A 21,123-nucleotide genomic window follows, 5' to 3' on the forward strand; every position below is an offset into this window, starting at 1 on the left:
ACGCGAGCCCTGCGTACGCAGTTTACGTCGTTTGCGTACATCGAGTTTCGCGTAAGGCTGCTCCTGCTAATAGCAGGGGCAGCCAATGCTACGTATACCCGTCCTTCCCACGTCGCGAAGTTTACATTTTACGTCGTTTGCGTAAGTGAATCGTGAATGGCCCTGAACGCCATTCACGTTCACTTTGAAGCAAATGACGTCCTTGCGACGTCATTTGCCGCAATGCACGTCGGGAAAGTTTCCCGACGGAACATGCGCACTACGCTCGGCGTGGGAACGTGCCTAATTTAAATGATCCACGCCCCCTACGGGATCATTTAAATTACGCGCCCTTACGCCGGGCATTTTTGAGGAGCGCCCACTCAAATTACGTGGCTACTGCTTCGTGAATGAAGCGTAGCGCAAATTTTTTTTGCGGGGGCGCAGGGCAAAAACGGGACGCTGCGCCTCCATAAGGAGTGCTCAGCGGTACCTGAATCTGCCCCAATGGCTGAAAAATATAATTAGAATTAAAAAATGTATTATTATTATTATAAAAAATGTTGGTAGTTGTCTAAAAACAACTGTCATTTTTTTTAAAGCAACTGGCATTGTTTTCAAAGAAACTGCCAATGTTTTAAAGCAACTGCCATTTTTTAAGCAACTGCCATTTAAAAAAAGCAACTGCCATTTTTTTAAAACAATTTTTTTTTAAAATCAGCTACCATTTTTTTTAAAGCAACTGCAATCATTCTATCTTTTTTAATACAATTTTTTTTCCAGTCCCGGTGCCAAAAATTGCTTTGAAGAAAGCCTCTCAGTCCAGCACTTACGGAGTCAGCTCGTCCAGAAATGCCATTGATAATAACTTGGGCAACAAAGCACCCGAGACAGGCTGCGCGGTGACCGAGGTCCAGTATGAACCATGGTGGACCGTCTCACTGGAATCCAACTACATCATCTCCGCCGTCGCCATCACCAACAGAGGGGACTGTTGTGCGTCTGATCTGGACGGAGCCGAGATTCGTGTAGGGTATCATGATGCGGACTGGAGGAGGAATCCCATGTAAGATGTTTTCTCTTTATACCTGTACAGAACTTTATATCACCCAGAACTGTTATCACCAGGAGAACTTTCCTCTCTGGAATTATTCATTTATTAGGTGTATAGTGTGATACATATTATTCTAATTTTTATTTATTATATTATTTATTAATATTTATTTATACTTATATGAAGTGGTGGAGGGTGCTCAATAATTCAGGGGGGTAGCAAACCTATGCGCCACCCTCTCCCCCTCGGTGGGAGACGGACATTAACGCGGGGGAAACCCCCGGGAACACACACACACACCCCCCGCCACTGCCGCTGCGGGAGATGGACGGCCTCCTTACCTCTGTCCTGCCCAGATTCTGATCTCCTGCCCCCTCCCCTGCTTGAGCCAGGTAGTGCTGGATGGCTGAGCCGTATGCTGGATGGTGAGCCATCGCTGGAATGGCAGCTGGTGGGTCTGTCGGTCTTCCCCTGCTTCTCTCCCGGCCGTGCATCTCCTCCCTCCTCCTCCTTCACCCTCTTGGCCAGTAAGAACACTTTTTTTTTCGGCCAATAGGGAAAAGGGGACTCACGACCCGCTTCCTGATTGGCTGGGAGGAGAATCAGTGTGAAAATAGAGAATGCTCATTCGCTATTTTCACACAACTGGGTGGGCTCGGAGCGCAGTGCCCTGCACCCAGAGCCCGTCCTTTTTTGAAGCTTATTAGAGCCTCTGTCTCCAATCACGTGCTTTAACCCCCACCCCCATTGGAATGCATGGTCCGGTGTCCTGTATGTAGATTAGCCAGCCACTGCTTATATATATTTATATTTATTAATTATTATTTATGTATTATACTGTATATATTCTAACATTTATTTATTTTATTATTATTATTATAACACGTCATTATTTATTTATGTAACATTTATTAGGTGTAAAGTGTGATATTTATTATTCTAACTTTTATTTATTTTATTATACAGAATATAATTATTTCTTTATGTAACATTTATTTGATGTATAGTGTGATACATATTATTCTAACTTTTATTTATTTTATTACACAGCATATAATTATTTATGTAACATTTATTAGGCATATTGTGTGATATATTATTCTAACTTTTATTTATTTTATTACACAGCATATATGTATTTATTTATGTAGCATTTATTAGGTGTATAATGTGATACTTATTATTCTAACTATTATTTTATTATACAGCATATAATTATTTATGTAGTATGTAACATTTGTTAGGTGTATAGTGTGATACATATTATTCTAACTTTTATTTATTTTAATATACAGCATATAATTATTTATGTATGTAACATTTATTAGGTGTATAGTGATATATATATATATATATATATATATATATATATATATATATATATATATATATATATATATATATATATATATATATATATATATATATATATATATAAATAATTATTTATGTATTATACTGTATATATTATTCTAACATTTATTTATTTTATTATTATTTTATTATTATTATTATTATTATTATTATTATTATTATTATTATTATTATAACACTTCATTATTTATTTATGTAACATTTATTAGGTGTATAGTGTGATATTTATTATTTTAACTTTTATTTATTTTATTATACAGCATATACTGATTTATTTATGTAACATTTATTAGGTGTACAGTGTGATTAATATGTATCACACTATACATCTAATAAATGTTACATACATAAATAATTATATTCTGTATAATAAAATAAATAAAAGTTAGAATAATAAGTTTCTAACTTTAATTTTTTTTTTATTATACAGCATATAATTATTTATGTATGTAACATTTATTTGATGTATAGTGTGATACATATTATTCTAACTTTTATTTATTTTTATTACACAGCATATAATTATTTATGTAACATTTATTAGGCGTATTGTGTGATATATTACTCTAACTTTTATTTATTTTATTACACAGCATATATGTATTTATTTATGTAACATTTGTTAGGTGTATAGTGTGATACATATTATTCTAACTTATATTTAGTTTAATATACATCATATAATTATTTATGTATGTAACATTTATTAGGTGTATAGTGATATATATATTTATGTATTTTACTATATATATAATTCTAACATTTATTTATTTTATTATATTATATATAATTATTTATTTATGTAACATTTATAAGGTGTATAGTGTGATACATATTCTAACTTTTATTTATTTTATTATGCAGCATATAATTATTTAGGTATGTAACATTTATTAGGTGTACAGTGTGATATACATATATATATATTAATAATTATTTATGTATTAAACTGTATATATTATTCTAACATTTATTTATTTTATTATATATAATTACTTATTCATGTAACATTTTTTAGGTGTAAAGTGTGATAAATATTATTCTAACTTTAAATATTTTGCGTCCTCCGCACAGCTGCGGCAGAGTGTCCTCTATTGCACTTGGGAAGACACAATTGTTTCAATGCGAAGGAATGGGAGGGAAATTTGTGACCATCGTTATCCCGGACAGGAACACATCTCTTTCCCTGTGCGAGGTGCAGGTGTTTGGAGTCAAGGTGGACAAACCTGGTAAGTGTTTAACCGATTCAATACCGGGCACTTTTACCCCCTTCCCGCCCAGACCAATTTTTCACCTTCCAGCGCTGTCAAACTTTGAATGACAATTACGCGGTCATGCAACACTGTACACATGTGAGATTTTTATCATTTTTTTCCACAGAAATACAGCTTTCTTTTGGTGGTATTTAATTACCACTGGGATTTTTTATTTATTTTTTGCTAAATAAACGAAAAAAGACCAAAACATTTAAAAAAAAAAATGTTTTTCTTAACCCCTTTCATACAGGGCATTTTCACCCCCTTCCTGCCCAGACCAATTTTTAGTTTTCAGCGCTGTTGCACTTTGAATGACAATTGCATGGTCATGCAACACTGTACCTAAACTAAATCTTTATGTTTTTTCACCCCACAAATAGATTTTTTGCGCTATAAACAAAAGAAAGAGGGACAATTTAAAAAAATATTTTTTACTTTTTAATTTAATAAATATCACAATTTAAAAAAAAAGAAAATGTTTTTTCCTCAGTTTAGGCCGATACGTATTCTTCTACATATTTTTGTTAAAAAAAAAAATCGCAATAATCGTATATTGATTGGTTTGCGCAAAAGTTATAGCGTCTACAAAATAGGTGATAGATTTATGGCATTTTTATTTTATGATTTTTTTTACTAGTAATGGCGGCGATTTGCGATTTTTTTATTGTGACCGTAACATTGCGGCGGACACATCGGACACTTTTGACACGTTTTTGGGACCATTTACATTTATACAGCGATCAGTGCTATAAATATGCATTGATTACTGTGTAAATGTGACTGGCAGGGAAGGGGTTAACCACTAGGGGGCTCTGAAGGGGTTAAAATGTTCCCTAAAGTGTGTTCTAACTGTAGGGGCAAGGGGACTCACAAGGGGAGGAGACCGATGTGTGTTCCTCTGTACTGGGAACACAGCATTGGTCTCCTCTGACAGGAGGTGGATCACGCCGGGTCACGAGCGGTGCCGCGGGCGCGCGTGCGCGCCCTAGATCACCGCGAACAAAGGACATCATATGACGTCCACCCGGATCGAGGGAGGGTTCCTGCTGGCATCATTTTACAATGCGCCGGTAAGGAAGGGGTTAAAAATGTGTCTCTTTCTTCATACATTTTGGTCAAAACGTATTCTGCAACATTACTTTGGTGAAAATAACCCAAATCAGTGTCTATTATTTAGTCTGTAGGAAAGTTATAGAGTCCAGAAACTACAGAATATATATATCTGAAGAATTGATCAATCGGGATGTACTGACGGCCGATCTCATTTCCCCAAAAAAAAACAGAACAGTAAAATTACCCCCCAAATGACCCCTTTTTGGAAAAAAGACAGTCCAAGGTATTTGGTGAGAGGCATGGCAAGTTTCTTGAAGCTGTCATTTTTTGTCATAATTTTTTGGAAAATAAATAAATGTTAAAAAAATCCTAATTTATAAAAAAAATTACATATTGTCACCAGTGCAATACAAGTCATTTTTATTTTTTATAAAGAAATAATTTTTTTGAGTTTTTTTAAACACAATGTGGCCAAAGCAATATAATGGTGCCAAAGTAACATTGTACTACTCTGGAGTAGTGATCAGGATTTTTTTTACACATTATGATTGCTTATAGCAGTGAATTTCATGGTATAAGCAAGCTAACTGGTTCATTAATTTTGCTGTGATTAGCTGTGAATGTCCAAAGCTAACCACATGGTACAGATGGGCTATGATTGGCCCTGTCTGTATCATGTGATCACTGTGACCTATCACAGCTAGCAACACAATTGTATACAATGGATGGCATGAAAGGAAGGTGGTGCTTTAAAACCTTTGCAGGCTACATCACAGGATGACGTGGTGCACGTGAAGCACGCACGTCTGAGGGAGGAGCAGTCCGCGCCACGGATCTTACCCGGCAACGGAGATGGGAGGACAGAGACCCGGAGGAGCTCCAGCGGCAGCGGTCGCGCCGCTGAGAGGGAGCTTACTGAGCGGATAGCTCGTCCAACCCGCGGACTACATCTGTCACCGCCGCTCTCGGGGAACCCCTCACCATCCGACCCCCCTCACGCCCACTAGGGAAGCAGCAGGTAAGGTACAGCATGGAGGGTTAGCAGGGAGGCTTCCACTCGCGGCGTATTGGTTGGCCATCCCCCTCCCTCCTCTGTACACAGCGAGACCAGGCTACCAGGCTACCTTGGGAAAAGTAAGGGGAAAATAAACAGCAACAGGTAATATAAATCCGCTTTTCCTTTCCTGCTATAAAATTGTATCATGGCAATGAGAATAACCTGAGACCTGGCCCTGACGGTGGAGACAGGGCAGGAGTGCTGTAGTTACTGTTTTATTTACTGATACCCTATTCTGTTGTCACTGTAAGCGAGAGGAAGGAATTATCAAAGAGGAACCTGCTGTGAAACTGTGTGTACAAGTTTTATATCTCTCTACGGATACTTTTGAATGCATATACCTAGGATTTAATAGCCTTATATATTGTGATCATTTACTTTGGCGGATAAGTTGAAAGCTTCGGGCACCCCAGAGACACTGTAACAGCTCCCATAAAACACTGATAAATCTTGAAGGTGATACGCATTGGAGCACTGGTTGAAAATCTTAGGGGTAGACACCCAACACGTCCCATATTACCAAATAAGGCTGGATATGAACTAAAAAGGGGAAAAATTCAACGGCTTTACTTAAGAAGCTCTTCCCCTCCTCTGCTGATCTCTGCTATATGAACTGTAATTAGCAAGGGGAGTGACCTGAGACCTGTCTCCCACTAACGGAAATAGGATAGGAGAACTGCCATTATTGACTCTTTCTCCAGCGTCCCTAAGGTTGGACACATAAAGCATGAGGAGGGAGCCAATTAAGAGGATACACTGGGCAACCTGATAAAATTGTGTAACATCAGAGGTGCACCTGCTGTGAATGCTGTATGCATACACCTTATATATCTCTAGGCACATTCATCAATACTAGAACAAATGCATTTATGAGTGGATTGCGTACATACGGTTGACATATAACTCGGCGGTTAAGTAGAAAAGCACCAGATATTGCCCAGGTCCCCACAAAATATAGTTACATCCCGGAAGGGGTATGCCTCGAAGCTCCTGTGGATACCTCAGGGTATGGTATGTAACATAGCTCATAAGTAGCTACCAAACTAAAAAAAAAAAAAAAAAAAAAAAGGGGGGTGTAAATGCGGACTACCCCATAGGATGAGTGCCACCTAGAGGCCGTAAGGTTCCTAGCAGCGGAAAAATCTTAAGAAAACTCTTATCCCAATTAGTGGTCGCATCGCCCTTTCAATAGAAGGCGAGCAACCCTCGCCCCCCCTCTTGCAATCCTTTTTTGCTAAAACCCACCATAGCACAAACGGGTGAATTTTCGGGCCAATTATCAACTCCTGCATTAAATATCCATCAAGAATTATTTAAATATTCACGAAACTTGATAAAATTTCCCCCTAGGGAGATATAAAAACCTCTCTTAAAAAAAAAAAAAAAAAAAGGGGGGGGGAGTGAGGCTCTCCACCTTCTGTTCAAACTGGGTAAACGCATCAGAGCGATAAAGAAATATAATATGAACAGATCAACAAGGGGGGCCGCCCCTAAAATCCCTAAAGATATCGCTACCACCAGTACGATTAGACACTACATGACGCCGGAAGGTAGTTCCAAGAGTCCAGGATTGGCAAAAAAAGCAGAAAAAACTGGGACAAATAAGAAGGGAACAGGAGGGGCGGCAACCCCAAGTGCGGACACCTCAGCAGAACTTGAACATGCCGTCGGCCAAATGGAAGATTATAGTTCGGATTCTCATATCCCCACTAAAGGGGAAATGGATGCCATGTTAAGGAGATTGGAGAATGTAATAAGAGAGGAAATCAGTACACTAAGAACGGACCTATTTCATACGCTGGAACGGGTAGAGGAAGCGGAGAAAAAAATAGAAAAGCAGGACCTCGAAATAAAAGAATTAAACATCCAACATCTGAATATGAAACAAAATCAGAGGCTGCTGCAATATCGTCTGGAAGATTACGAGAACCGTAATAGAAGGCAAAACCTGAGGTTACGATCGGTCAAGGAGGAGAAGGGGGAAGACCTGAGGAAAATTCTCAATGATTTGCTCCTCCCCCTCCTAAATAACGGCTTGGAAGGTCCCCTAAAACTAGAACGAGTACATCGAGTGGGAAAGACTAGGGAGGGAGGAGGAAATTGGTACAGGGACATAATTGCCAGGTTCAGACACTTCGAAGACAAAGAGGAAATCTGGCAAAAACTGAGAAGAAAGCCTCCCTTATCCTATGACGGGACGGAGATCCAGATTTTCACGGATTTGGCCTGGGAAACCCTGTCTAGAAGAAGGCACTTAAAACCCTTATTGGAACAGATGCGGAAATCTAATATAAATTACCAATGGGGGTTCCCGGCGTGCCTGATAGGGTATAGAGAGGGAATATCAGCTAAACTAACATTCCCCGAGGACTTGGAAGGGTTCTGCCGTAAACTGGATATACCAGCGATTGAATTACCCGGATGGGTTGAATAGCGATTAGAAAATAGCTGCCCCCTGGAGTGGCCCTGAGAAATTGGCACAGAGGGGAGGAGAGGGGGGAGGGATGGAGGGGGGGTGACTAGAGTGGGGAACAAGAAGGGAGGATCCGTACCCCCACACATACAAGATCGATCCCCTGGGAAATTCCAGGAGACAATGTGTGGGAGGGGCGCTGAGTGCTACACCTCATCCAAAAGAACCGACGGGTAGGGGATACCGAGGATCCCCACGGTTCAGAGGCGATGCACTGGCCTAGGCAAGGGGGGGGGAGGGGGAGACAGAGGGGTGGGTTTGGAAGGGGAGAGAACTCTCTCCCCCTTCAAAATAGGGAGGGAATAGGGAATATGGCTCCCAGGGGATCTATTAGAAAGTCCAGCACGTTCAAGGAAACGACCCAGTAATAGGAAATGACAGAAGTAAAATTTTTATCCTATAATGTAAAGGGTCTAAATTCAGCTGTCAAAAGATTAAAAGTTCTGGCCGAGATTGAACAACTCAGAGCGGATGTGGTATTTATTCAAGAATCGCACTTGACCATAGATGCAAACATTAAGTTATACTCCCCGGCGTACCCCATTTGGTTTTATGGTGATTCCATCTCTAAACGAGCAAGGGGTGTGGCTATCGGGTTTACAAGAGGCTTTGGATTCACGCTTGAGGCGAGGTTGACGGATCCCGAAGGGAGATTTTTATTTCTCAAAATAAAGTTCGAAAATGTTATCTATACTCTAGCAAATATATACGCTCCAAACGTACACCCAATCCAATACTTAGGTAAAATTCTGGGAAAACTGAATAATTTTGCTGAGGGATACATAATACTGATGGGGGATTTAAACTTCGTATTTAATCCGACAGAAGATAGTACGTTCCGTGGGAAGGTGACAAAAAATGAGCATTTACAGAAAATCAAACATAAGCTACACGAACGCCAATTAGTGGACGTTTGGCGGATTTTTCATCCAAAAGAACAGGACTATACATTTTTCTCCCCTCCCCACGGAACGTACTCCAGAATAGACTACATCCTGGCGGATCACGGGCTGCTCGACTCTATCACAGAGACTGAAATTGGAATCATGACGGTGTCAGACCATGCTCCAATAACAATGAAAATTATATTATCCACACAAAAGAGGCAGCGGCCGGTGTGGCGCCTAGATGATAGCCTGATTCGAGACGAAGGAGGGGCTAGAAGAGTGGAGGCCGAACTAAAACAATTCTTTCTTATCAACGATACAGCAGGGATTTCCAGTGCAACCCTATGGGAGACGCACAAAGCGTACATTAGAGGAATCTTAATTGCCGAGGGCGCTAAAAAAAAAAAAGAAAGGAAAAGTAAAGCCAACTCCCTGAGGAAAGAGATAGAGATCCTAGAAAGCAAACATAAAGAGCAAAGACTAAAAGAGACCTACCTTAATCTAACCCTGAAAAGAGATGCACTTAAGGAAATCATGGAACAGGAAGCAAGGTACAAACTAAACTGCATTTCCAAGGAGAGGTACATATGGGGTAATAAACCAAGTAAGCTTTTAGCCAAAATGGCGCAAAAAAAGAAAACTAGGAACTACATTGAAAAAATGAAGGGGAAAAATGGGAACTTGGTTTATGCAACTCCCGAAATCGCGGACTGTTTCAAAAAATATTATGAGGAATTATATACAATAAAACACCCAGGTTGGCAGGAAGGGGAAAGGGAGGAAGAGACCAGAGACTTTTTTTGTAAAGGCAGGACTTCCTAGATTGGAGGAGACGGAGATTTTGAATATGGACCGCCCCATAACCGAGGCAGAAATTAAAATAGCATTAAATACCACTACGGGCGGAAAAAGCCCGGGCCCGGACGGGTTTTCTACCATGTACTATAAGAGATTTAGCAATATACTGATTCCAAGGTTGTGCAAATACTTTAATGGGCTAGGCTCCGAATTCGAAGCCAGCAGTGAAGCAACAGCGGCCATGGTCGCTATAATTTTGAAAGAAGGGAAAGACAGCTCTCTCTGTTCGGGATACAGGCCTATTTCGCTGTTAAATTCAGACATCAAGCTGTTTGCCAAAATCCTTGCAGGACGCCTGAAGGGGGTTATGCACTTTTTGGTGCACTCCGACCAAGTAGGATTTGTACCCAACAGAGAGGGCAAAGACAATAGCCTAAGGGCAATTCTCCTGCTTCAGACCATCAGGCAGACTAAATCCCCCGGTCTACTCCGCTGAAAAAGCTTTTGACAGGGTAGACTGGGGGCTCATGACGGAGACCCTTATTGCCATGGGAATAGGTTATAGGATGTCCCGTTGGATCAAAACATTGTACCTCCACCCTACCGCAAAAATTAAAATAAACGGAACGTTATCGGAACCATTCGAAATGAAAAATGGAACAAGGCAGGGGTGCCCCCTGTCACCCCTTCTTTTCATTTTATCATTGGAGCCACTGTTGGCTACGATCCGTAAGGATCCTGATATAAATGGAGTAAGAGTAGACGGGGAGGAACATAAATTATCGGCGTTCGCCGATGATATATTATTTTATGTAACCAACCCGGTCAAATCCATTCCAAAGCTCACCAAAGTATTGAAACAATACGGTGATATTTCTAACTTTAAAATAAATATAAATAAATCTGAAATTTTGAATATTAATTTAAATAAAAGCGAGGTAGGATTAGTAAAGGAAGTATGTGCCTTTCCCTGGACTAAAGAACTAAAGTATTTAGGTATTAAACTTGCCAATAAAGTACAGAAGATGTATAAAATAAACTATGTTCCCTTACTAAATGAGATCAAGAACGAATTAAAAAGCACGGCAAACAAACCCATATCATGGATCGGACGCATAAATATGCTGAAGATGGTTGTAGTTCCAAAAATTCTTTATAAATTTTTACTGGTACCAATCGCCCTTCCACAGCAATTTTTGAGCATTCTAAATACCTTGCTATTAAACTATGTATGGAAAAACAAGAAGCATAGAATATCCCTCTCCACACTAAAACAGGGAAAGCCGCGTGGCGGGTTGGGTGTTCCGGACATTAAAAGTTACTATAAAGCGGCGGTCCTATCGCGGGCGGTTGAATGGGCATGGGACAGGCCAGATAAAAGATGGGTGCAAATTGAGAAAGCGTTAACTAGCAAATATTTGAATAATATCATATGGATTCCTACACAACACAGAGCACTAGATCACAAAACACACGATATAACACGACACACTTTAAGAATATGGGATAGAACTCAGGCACAACTAGAAGGGAAATTTAATTCCCCACTAATGAATTTAAAAGAAAATCCTTATTTTGCACCTGGGGAAAACAAAGTTGGAGGGAACTGGATTAGGAAAGACACAGTGCACTTAGGAGATATCATTAAAGACGGAGAGATAATGACCTACGGAGATTTGAAATCCAAAACGGACTGTTGGAATCTCGATAGGTGGCATTATTCCCAGCTGCATCACTTTGTGCGGCACCTCCCCCGCCCACTACGGACGGAGGCGGAGCTGACTCCACTTGAGAGGATTTGTAAATCCAAGAATTCAAAGGGCACTATCACTAAACTTTACGGGATATTGGTCAAGATAGGGTCTCGGGGAGAAGCACCTTTTATAGATAAATGGGAAAAAGAGTTAGGTATCACGAGAGGGACAAACACTTTTCAGAGGATCATTCATTTAACCCACTCATCTGCAATAGACGTTCGCACAGCCGAAGCAAATTACAAGTGTTTCTCAGGGTGGTATATCACCCCGGATAAAGCTAATAAATTTAAAGCAAGCCAGCCCGCTGAGTGCTGGCGGGGTTGTTCAGAAATAGGCACGATGGCCCATTTATGGTGGCTATGCCCAAAAATTCAAAGCTATTGGGACACAATATTGACCCAAATAAAGGTCATAACGGGGGAGGAGATAAAGAAAGACCCATGGGCTGTGCTCTTCCACGGCAGTCTTGCAGGGGTAAAAAAATATAAGCAGTCTTTACTACCCCATCTCTTAAACGCAGCCAAGAGACTCATTCCCAAAAAGTGGCAGGAGAAGGAAAGCCCCCATGTCTGGAACTGGATCGACGAAGTAGAGGAAACGTACAGGTTAGAAGAACTAAGGGACAGCCATCTGGAAAGGAATGGGGAATATAGGGAGAAATGGGCAAAATGGAAGGAATACAAAAAAACATGGAGCTATGCTGAGAGAGTCAGGGTCTGTTAGGAACAGGAAATGTGTAAGTGGGAATTAACCCACTTGCACCTCCCGTTTGCCCTTTTACTGATTACTATCAAAGGGATATGCAAACATAGTTTCCTTAACTGAATTTGTTAGGAGTTATCTTCGAGGAGAATAGGACGAGACCCCTGGGAGCCATGGGGGGGAGGGGAGAGGGCGAAAATAATTTCAAAATTTATTTTTTTCTTTCTGTTAAATGTTATTGGGTTTCGACCAGCAGGGGGTAGGGTCAAGGCCCTTCTGCCCCATTGGTTGGCTGTCATAGAAACCGCAATACTTACGATTAAGTATAAAAAAAAAAAAAAAAAAAAAAACCTTTGCAGGCTACCAGGTTTATAGTTACACTGTGGGGGGGGGGGGGGGGCTAGAATTATTACTCTTGCGCCAACCTTCCTGGTGATATTTTTACAAGTGTGGTGTGATTATCGTTTATTTATTTGTTATTATTTTATTATTTCTTTTATGTAAATTTTTTAAAACATTTTACATTTTTAATATTTTTTTTTACATTTTTTTTTAAAAATGTTAATTTTTTTTTTTTACCTTTATGTTTTTTTTTTAATCAACTTTATTTCCATCACAAGGGATAACCCCCCCCCCCCCCACCCCCATGATAGGATACTTTTTCCCTCACTGTATCTATTTACTTGACAGAATGTTTTGGGCTCCATGCACACTGAAGCTGATAAACTGCAGTTTATCGGCATTTTGGCTTTTTTTTTTTTTTTTTTAAGCCCATTAACTGAACTCTATGTTAGCTATGTGCCCATGCACACCTGGGCGTTTTTTAGTGTTACTGAGCTTTGGAGTTTATTGGCTTTTTTTCTGAACGCCCGAAATTTGCGTTCAAAGTGCCGTTTTTCGGCTGGGTAAAAACGCAAAAAAACGCCAAACACCGAAAAATTTGGAAATACGCCTAAAAACGCTCAAACTACGCCGGCGCCAGTGTTTTTTAGCGTTTTTTTATCCATTAAAAAAAAAAATTAAAAAAGAAAAAGAAATAAAAGCTACACTAAAAAACGCTGATTAAAGCTATTGCAAAAACGCTAAAAAACTTTGAAAGGCTCCCTGCAAAGCTACTGGCGTTTTTTTATAGCTTTTAGGCTGCATTTACACCTGAAAGCGGCGTATTTTACCGCGATTTGGCGCGACAAATTGCAGGGTGTTTTGTCCAGCGATTTGCCGCGACAAAACGCAGTGTTTTTTAAGCCTAACATACGCCGGAGGGGTGATCAACATTGTCGGCTATGCCGAATGCCGAAAGCCGCCTGAAAAAAAGGTCCGGGACTTGTTTTGAGCTTCAGGCGTACAGCGTTTCGGCGTTCGGCGTGGAGATGTGAACCATCTCCATAGCCGACAATGTTAAAATCACCCCTCCAGCGTATTGCAGGCTGCAATAGCGTCGGGCGTGAAAACGCCTAGGTGTGAATGGAGCCTTATCAGCTTCAGTGTGCATGGAGCTTATATTTTACCAAAAAATTGGGTATTATATTGAGCGGTCGTGCTACAAATAAAATATTTTTTTCCCCCAAACAGTTGGACAAACATCGGGTGACATAAAAAAATTGCAACAACTGTGGGCCAGATCCACGTAGCGTGTCGTAATTTTAGGCAGGCGTAGTGTATTGTAGTTACGCTACGCCGCCGCTACTTTGAGAGGCAAGTGCTGTATTCACAAAGCACTTGCCTCTAAAGCTACGGCGGCGTAGCGTAAATCTCCCGGCGTAAGGGCGCGGAATTCAAATTGACCCTACGTAAATGACGCTTTTTCGTACGGCGCATGCGCGTGCATGCTCAGTATCACGTCGAAATTTCAAATGAAATTACCCCTTGCTCAATGCCTAGACGACGTGAACGTAATTTATGCAAAGCCCTATTCGCGAACGTTTTACACAAACGACGTACACAACGGAAAATTTGACGCTGGCCCGACGTCCATACTTAACATTGTGTACGCCTCATAGAGCAGGGGTAACTTTACGCCGAAAAAAGCCTTACATAAACGATGTTAAAAAAATGCGCCAGACGGACGTACATTTGTGGGTTGGCGTATCTAGCTAATTTGCATACTCGACGCGGAAATCGACGGAAGCGCCACCTAGCGGCCAGCGTAAATATGCACCTTAGATCCGACGGCGTACTAAGACGTACGTCAGTCGGATCTAGCCCAGCTTCAGGCGTATCTTTGTTTTGTAGATACAAAACAAAGATACGCCGGAGCTATCAATAGCGTAACTGCTTCCTGGATCCGGGCCTATCTTTTTATTCTACAGGTACTCTGCTTTTAGAAATATATATAACATTAATATTTGAAAATAAAGATAAATAATTAAAAAAATAGTTAAATAAACAATTAAATACAGAAATAATTGTAGTAAAAAAAAAAAAATTGAAAATAAAAATAAATAATTAAAAAAATAGTTAAATAAACAATTAAATACAGAAATAATTGTAGTAAAAAAATTGCTTTCAGAAAAATATTCAATGTTCTGGAGGGAGGGGTGAAGTTATTTTACAGCAACAAATGCAAATTTTTACATGTGTGGAAAAAAAATTAAAAATTGCTCTAGTGCTGAAGTGTTTCATCTCAGTACATTACATTAAACTATTATTACTTTATACTTACATTTCTGCATTCTTTACAGTTTCCTATTGTTCCTGGGATGAAGATGTTGAACTGAGGGAGAAAAACCACGGTGGTAAGAATCACAAAAAAAAACGCTAACAAACGCGAAACGCCAAAAAATTGTGAAATACACCTAAAAACGCTCAAACTACGCAGACGCCAGCGTTTGTTAGCGTTTTTTTATCCATTAAAAAAAAAAAGTTAAAAAAGAAAAATAAATAAAAGCTACACTTAAAAACGCTGATTAAGCGGATACCGGACACTTTCACCAAGGCCTGCCCAGGCCAATTTTCATGCGGAAAATTTGTATCATTTTTTTTTTTAAGACAGATCGTTTTGTTTTGATGGTATTTAATCCACAATCATGAGTTTTTTTATTTTTTACAAATTAACCCCTTCCATACCGGGCACTTACGCACCTTCCCGCCCAAGCCAATTTTCAGCTTTCAGCACTGTCGCACTTTGAATGGCAATTGCGCGGTCATGCTACACTGTACCCAAACAAAATTGGCGTCCTTTTTTTCCCACAAATAGAGCTTTCTTTTGGTGGTATTTGATCACCTCTGCGATTTTTTTTGCGCAACAACTAAAAAAAGACTGAAAATTGTGTAAAAAAATTACGTTTTTATTTTTTCTGTAATTTTTTTTGTAAATAAGTAAGTTTTCTCTTTCAATTACGGGCACTGATATGGCGGCACTGATGGGCACAGATGATATGGCACTGATGGACATCGATGAGGTAGTACTGACGGGCACAGATGAGGTTGCACTGATTGGCGGCACTGGTGTGCGGCACTGATGGGCACTCATAGGCGGCACTGATGGGCACACATAGGCGGCACTGATGGGCACACATGGGCACTCATGGGCGGCACTGATGGGCACTCATGGGCAGCACTGATGGGCACTCATGGGCGGCACTGGGCACTCATAGGCGGCACAGATGGGCACTCATGGGCGGCACTTATGGGTGGCACAGATGGGCACTGTGGGGTGGCACTGATGTTCACTGTGGGGTGGCACTGATGGACACTGTGGGGTGGCACTGATGGACATTGTGGGGTGGCACTGATGGACACTGTGGGGCGGCACTGATGGACACTGTGGGGCGGCACTGATTTACTTATGTTGCCAGTCAGTGCCCATTTGTGGGCACTGATTGGCATCTTTTTTTTCCAGACTTTTTATTTATTTATTTTCAGACTTTTTTTTTTTCCATCGCGAACCCCCCCTGTCAGGAGAGCCGCTGATCGGCTCTCCTCTACTCGCGTCTGTCAGACGCGAGTGAGGAAGAGCCATCAACGGCTCTTCCTGTTTACATCGTGAGCAGCCGTGGTTGGACACGGCTGATCACGTGGTAAAAAGTCTCCGTGAGAGACTCTTTACTGAGATCGGTGTTGCGGGGTGTCAGACTGACACCCTGCAACAACGATCGCCGCGATGCGCGCCCCCGGGGGCACGCAGCGGCTCAGAATGCTGAGGATGTCATATGACGTCCAGTCAGGATTCTGCAACCACTTTGCCGCCGTCAATCTGTCATTGGCGGGCGGTAAGTGGTTAAAAAAGGCCAAATATTATGAAAAAAAAAATGTTTTTCTTAATTTCTGTTATAAAGTTTTGCAAAATAAATAATTCTTCTTCATCAGTTTGGGTCAACATGTATTCTGCTACATTTCTTTGGTAAAAACAACAAAATCAGTCCATGTTATTTAGCCCGTGTGAAATGTATCCGCAAACTATAAAATATATCTGCAAATTGATCAATCCTGATGTACAATGCCTTGAAAAATTATTCACACCCCTTGAAATGCTCCACATTTTTTGATGTTACAACCAAAAACGTAAATGTATTTTATTGGGATTTTATGTGATGGACCAACACAAAGTGTCACATAATTGTGAAGAACAACGGCTGTATTTATACTGAGATTAACCACTTAAGACCCGGACCTTTAGGCAGCTAAAGGACCCAGACAGTTTTTGGCTCCCAAACAAAATTGGCGTCCTTTTTTTCCCACAAATAGAGCTTTCTTTTGGTGGTATTTGATCACCTCTGTGGTTTTTATTTTTTGCGCTATAAACAAAAATTGAGCGTAATTTTTTTTTAAAAAAATGCTATATTTTTACTTGTTGCTATAATAAATATCCCCCAAAAATCTATAAAAAAATTGTTTTCCTCAGTTTAGGCCGATACGTATTCTTCTACCTATTTTTGATAAAAAAATCGCAATAAGTGTTTAGCGATTGGTTTGTGCAAAATTTATAGCATTTACAAAATAGGGGATAGTTTTATTGCATTTTTATTAATAATTTTTTTTTACTACTAATGGCGGAGATCAGCGATATTTTTCGTGACTGCGACATTATGGCGGACACTTCGGACAATTTTGACACATTTTTGGGACCATTGTCATTTTCACAGCAAAAAATGCTATAAAAATGCACTGTTTACTGTGAAAATGGCAATTGCAGTTTGGGAGTTAACCACAAGGGGGCACTGAAGCGGTTAAGTGTGACCTCATGTCTGTTTCTAACTGTAAGGGGGTGTGGCTGTAGGTATGACGTCATCGATTGTGTTTCCCTATAAAAGGGAACACACGATTGATGACGGCGCCACAGTGAAGAACGGGGAAGGTGTGTTTACACACAGCTCTCCCCGTTCTTCAGCTCCGGGGACCGATCACGGGACTCCAGCAGCGATCGGATCCACGGGTCCCGCGGTCACGGAGCTTCCGACCGGGTCGCGACCCACGGCTGGGCACTTAAAGAGGACGTACCTGTACGTGCTTGTGCCCAGCCGTGCCATTCTGCCGACGTAAATGTGCAGGAGGCGGTCCTTAAGTGGTTAAATGACACACAGGTGGACTCTATTTACTAATTAGGTGACTTCTGAAGGCAATTGGTTCTCCTAGATTTTAGTTGGGGGTATCAGAGTAAAATTGGCTGCATACAAATGCCCCTCCCCCACACTTTTCACAGATTTATTTGTAAAAAAAAATAAAAATTGTTTATCATTTTCCTTCCACTTCACAATTATGTGACACTTTGTGTTGGTCCATCACATAAAATCCCAATAAAATACATTTATGTATTTGTATGTAACATGACAACATGTGGGGAATTTCAAGAGGTATGAATACTTTTTCCAGGCACTGTACTGACGGCCGATCTAATTTCTTGTGGCCCTAAAATCCTGGGACAGTACAAATACCCCCCAAAATGTCCTTTTTGGTAAGGAGACAGTCCAAGGTATTTAGTAAGAGGCATGGAGAGTTTTTTCAAGTCATATTTTTTTTTTTTTTGTCACAATTTTTGGGAAAATGAAGAAGTTACTTAAAAACATTTTTTTTCTTCTTACATATTGTCCCCAGAGCAGTATAGTGTCACCATATGACTGCTGTGGTGGTGATTTTATTTAAATGTTTTATGATTTTTTTACACACTGTCTAAAGAGCAGTACAGTGTTACCATGGCGATACTGTACTACTCTAGGGAAGTGACCAGGATTTTTTTTTTTTTTTACACACTATGATTGCTTATAACAATGATGATCACTGTTATAAGCAGGGCCTTTTTTTCAGCAGGAACGCAGGGGAACGCAGTTGCGGCACCTCTAGTATTGAATTTATGTAATGGCAAGGGATGCTGGGGTGTACTGCAGGGTCTATTAATGCTGGCTGCTGGGGGATCTATTGTTGCTGGAGGGGATCTATTTTTTCAGTGGAAGGGTCTATTGTTGCTGAGGAGGTAGTTGTCACTGGTGGGGGATCTATTGTTGCTGGGAGACATCTACTGTGGAGGGAGGGGTTTATTGCTGCTAGCTGTTCAGAGTCTATTGTTGCTGAGGGGGGCTCCATTGTTGTTGGCTTCAGTGGATCTATTTTACTTCCTATCATTAACAAATTACATACAAATTACTTAGCACCACAAATTGATACTTGGTTTTGTATCCATTACTGAAAGGTGGGTAGGGGGTGAAACCAAGGAATGGTGCTCAGAGGTGGGTAGGGGGTGGAACCAAGGAATGATGCTCGGAGGTGGGTAGGGGGTGAAACCAAGGAATGATGTTCGGAGGTGGGTAGGGGGTGAAACCAAGGAATGGTGCTTCGGAGGTGGGTAGGGGGTGAAACAAAGGAATGATGCTCAGAAGTGGGTAGGGGGTGAAACCAAGGAGTGGTGCTCGGAGGTGGGTAGGGGGTGAAACCAAGGAGTGGTGCTCAGAGGTGGGTAGGGGGTGAAACCAAGGAATGGTGCTTCGGAGGTGGGTAGGGGGTGAAACCAAGGAATGATGCTTGGAGGTGGGTAGGGGGTGAAACCAAGGAATGATGCTTCAGAGATGGGTAGGGCGTGAAACCAAGGAATGATGCTCGGAGGTGGGTAGGGGGTGAAACCAAGGAATGGTGCTCAGATGTGGGTAGGGGGTGAAACCAAGGAGTGGTGCTCAGAGGTGGGTAGGGGGTGAAACCAAGGAATGGTGCTTCGGAGGTGGATAGGGGGTGAAACCAAGGAATGATGCTTGGAGGTGGGTAGAGGGTGAAACCAAGGAATGGTGCTTCGGAGATGGGTAGGGCGTGAAACCAAGGAATGATGCTCGGAGGTGGGTAGGGGGTGAAACCAAGGAATGATGCTCAGAGGTGGGTAGGGGGTGAAACCAAGGAATGATGCTCGGAGGTGGGTAGGGGGTGAAACCAAGGAATGATGCTCAGAGGTGGGTAGGGGTGAAACCAAGGAATGATGCTCAGAGGTGGGTAGGGGGTGAAACTAAGGAATGGTGCTCGGAGGTGGGTGAAACCAAGGAATGATGCTCAGAGGTGGGTAGGGGGTGAAACCAAGGAATGATGCTCAGAGGTGGGTAAGGGGGTGAAACCAAGGAATGGTGCTCGGAGGTGGGTAGGGGGTGAAACCAAGGAATGGTGCTCAGAGGTGGGTAGGGGGTGGAACCAAGGAATGATGCTCGGAGGTGGGTAGGGGGTGAAACCAAGGAATGATGCTCGGAGGTGGGTAGGGGGTGAAACCAAGGAATGGTGCTTCGGAGGTGGGTAGGGGGTGAAACAAAGGAATGATGCTCAGAAGTGGGTAGGGGGTGAAACCAAGGAGTGGTGCTCGGAGGTGGGTAGGGGGTGAAACCAAGGAGTGGTGCTCAGAGGTGGGTAGGGGGTGAAACCAAGGAATGGTGCTTCGGAGGTGGGTAGGGGGTGAAACCAAGGAATGATGCTTGGAGGTGGGTAGGGGGTTAAACCAAGGAATGATGCTTTAGAGATGGGTAGGGCGTGAAACCAAGGAATGATGCTCGGAGGTGGGTAGGGGGTGAAACCAAGGAATGGTGCTTCGGAGGTGGGTAGGGGGTGAAACCAAGGAATGGTGCTCAAAAGTGGGTAGGGGGTGAAACCAAGGAGTGGTGCTCGGAGGTGGGTAGGGGGTGAAACCAAGGAGTGGTGCTCAGAGGTGGGTAGGGGGTGAAACTAAGGAATGGTACTCGGAAGTGGGAAGGGGGTGAAACCAAGGAATGGTGCTCGGAGGTGGGTAGGGGGTGAAACCAAGGAATGGTGCTTCGGAGGTGGGTAGGGGGTGAAACCAAGGAATGATGCTTGGAGGTGGGTAGAGGGTGAAACCAAGGAATGGTGCTTCGGAGATGGGTAGGGCGTGAAACCAAGGAATGATGCTCGGAGGTGGGTAGGGGGTGAAACCAAGGAATGATGCTCGGAGATGGGTAGGGGGTGAAACCAAGGAATGGTGCTCAGAGGTGGGTAGGGGGTGAAACCAAGGAATGATGCTCAAAAAAAAAAAAAAAAAAAAAAAAAAAAAAAAAAACCCAACACTTATATGTATATGGTCGCTGGTCTGCTCTTTCAGAGCATAACCAGCTTCTTTATTATGTATACTCTTACATTCATGTATTAGACCTCTGAATGGATAAATATTTAGACAGATCGATTGCACATTACCACACTTGACCTCAGACTTTTGCACTAGATCATCATCTACCTAATTGTAAAATAACCGTTACCATGTTCATCACGATCACATTTATTGGGTAAGGCATCTTAACAGATGTTGTCATTACCTGCATG

The 21,123-nt window shown here is 41.6% G+C and overlaps 1 protein-coding gene across 1 annotated transcript in view; it reads left to right on the plus strand.

The window, feature by feature from the left end:
* The window catches only part of LOC120941210, a 61,557-nt gene that overhangs the window by 34,080 nt on the left and 6,354 nt on the right, over positions 1–21,123 (plus strand). Inside the window, exons 15-17 of the mRNA XM_040354513.1 lie at positions 763–1,045; positions 3,482–3,636; positions 15,072–15,125. Of these exons, the coding sequence (XP_040210447.1) occupies positions 763–1,045; positions 3,482–3,636; positions 15,072–15,125 (492 nt within the window). The remainder of the gene's footprint in view (positions 1–762; positions 1,046–3,481; positions 3,637–15,071; positions 15,126–21,123) is intronic.

Source organism: Rana temporaria, chromosome 5 (assembly GCF_905171775.1).
Source record: "Rana temporaria chromosome 5, aRanTem1.1, whole genome shotgun sequence".
NCBI classification, from domain to species: Eukaryota; Metazoa; Chordata; class Amphibia; order Anura; family Ranidae; genus Rana; species Rana temporaria.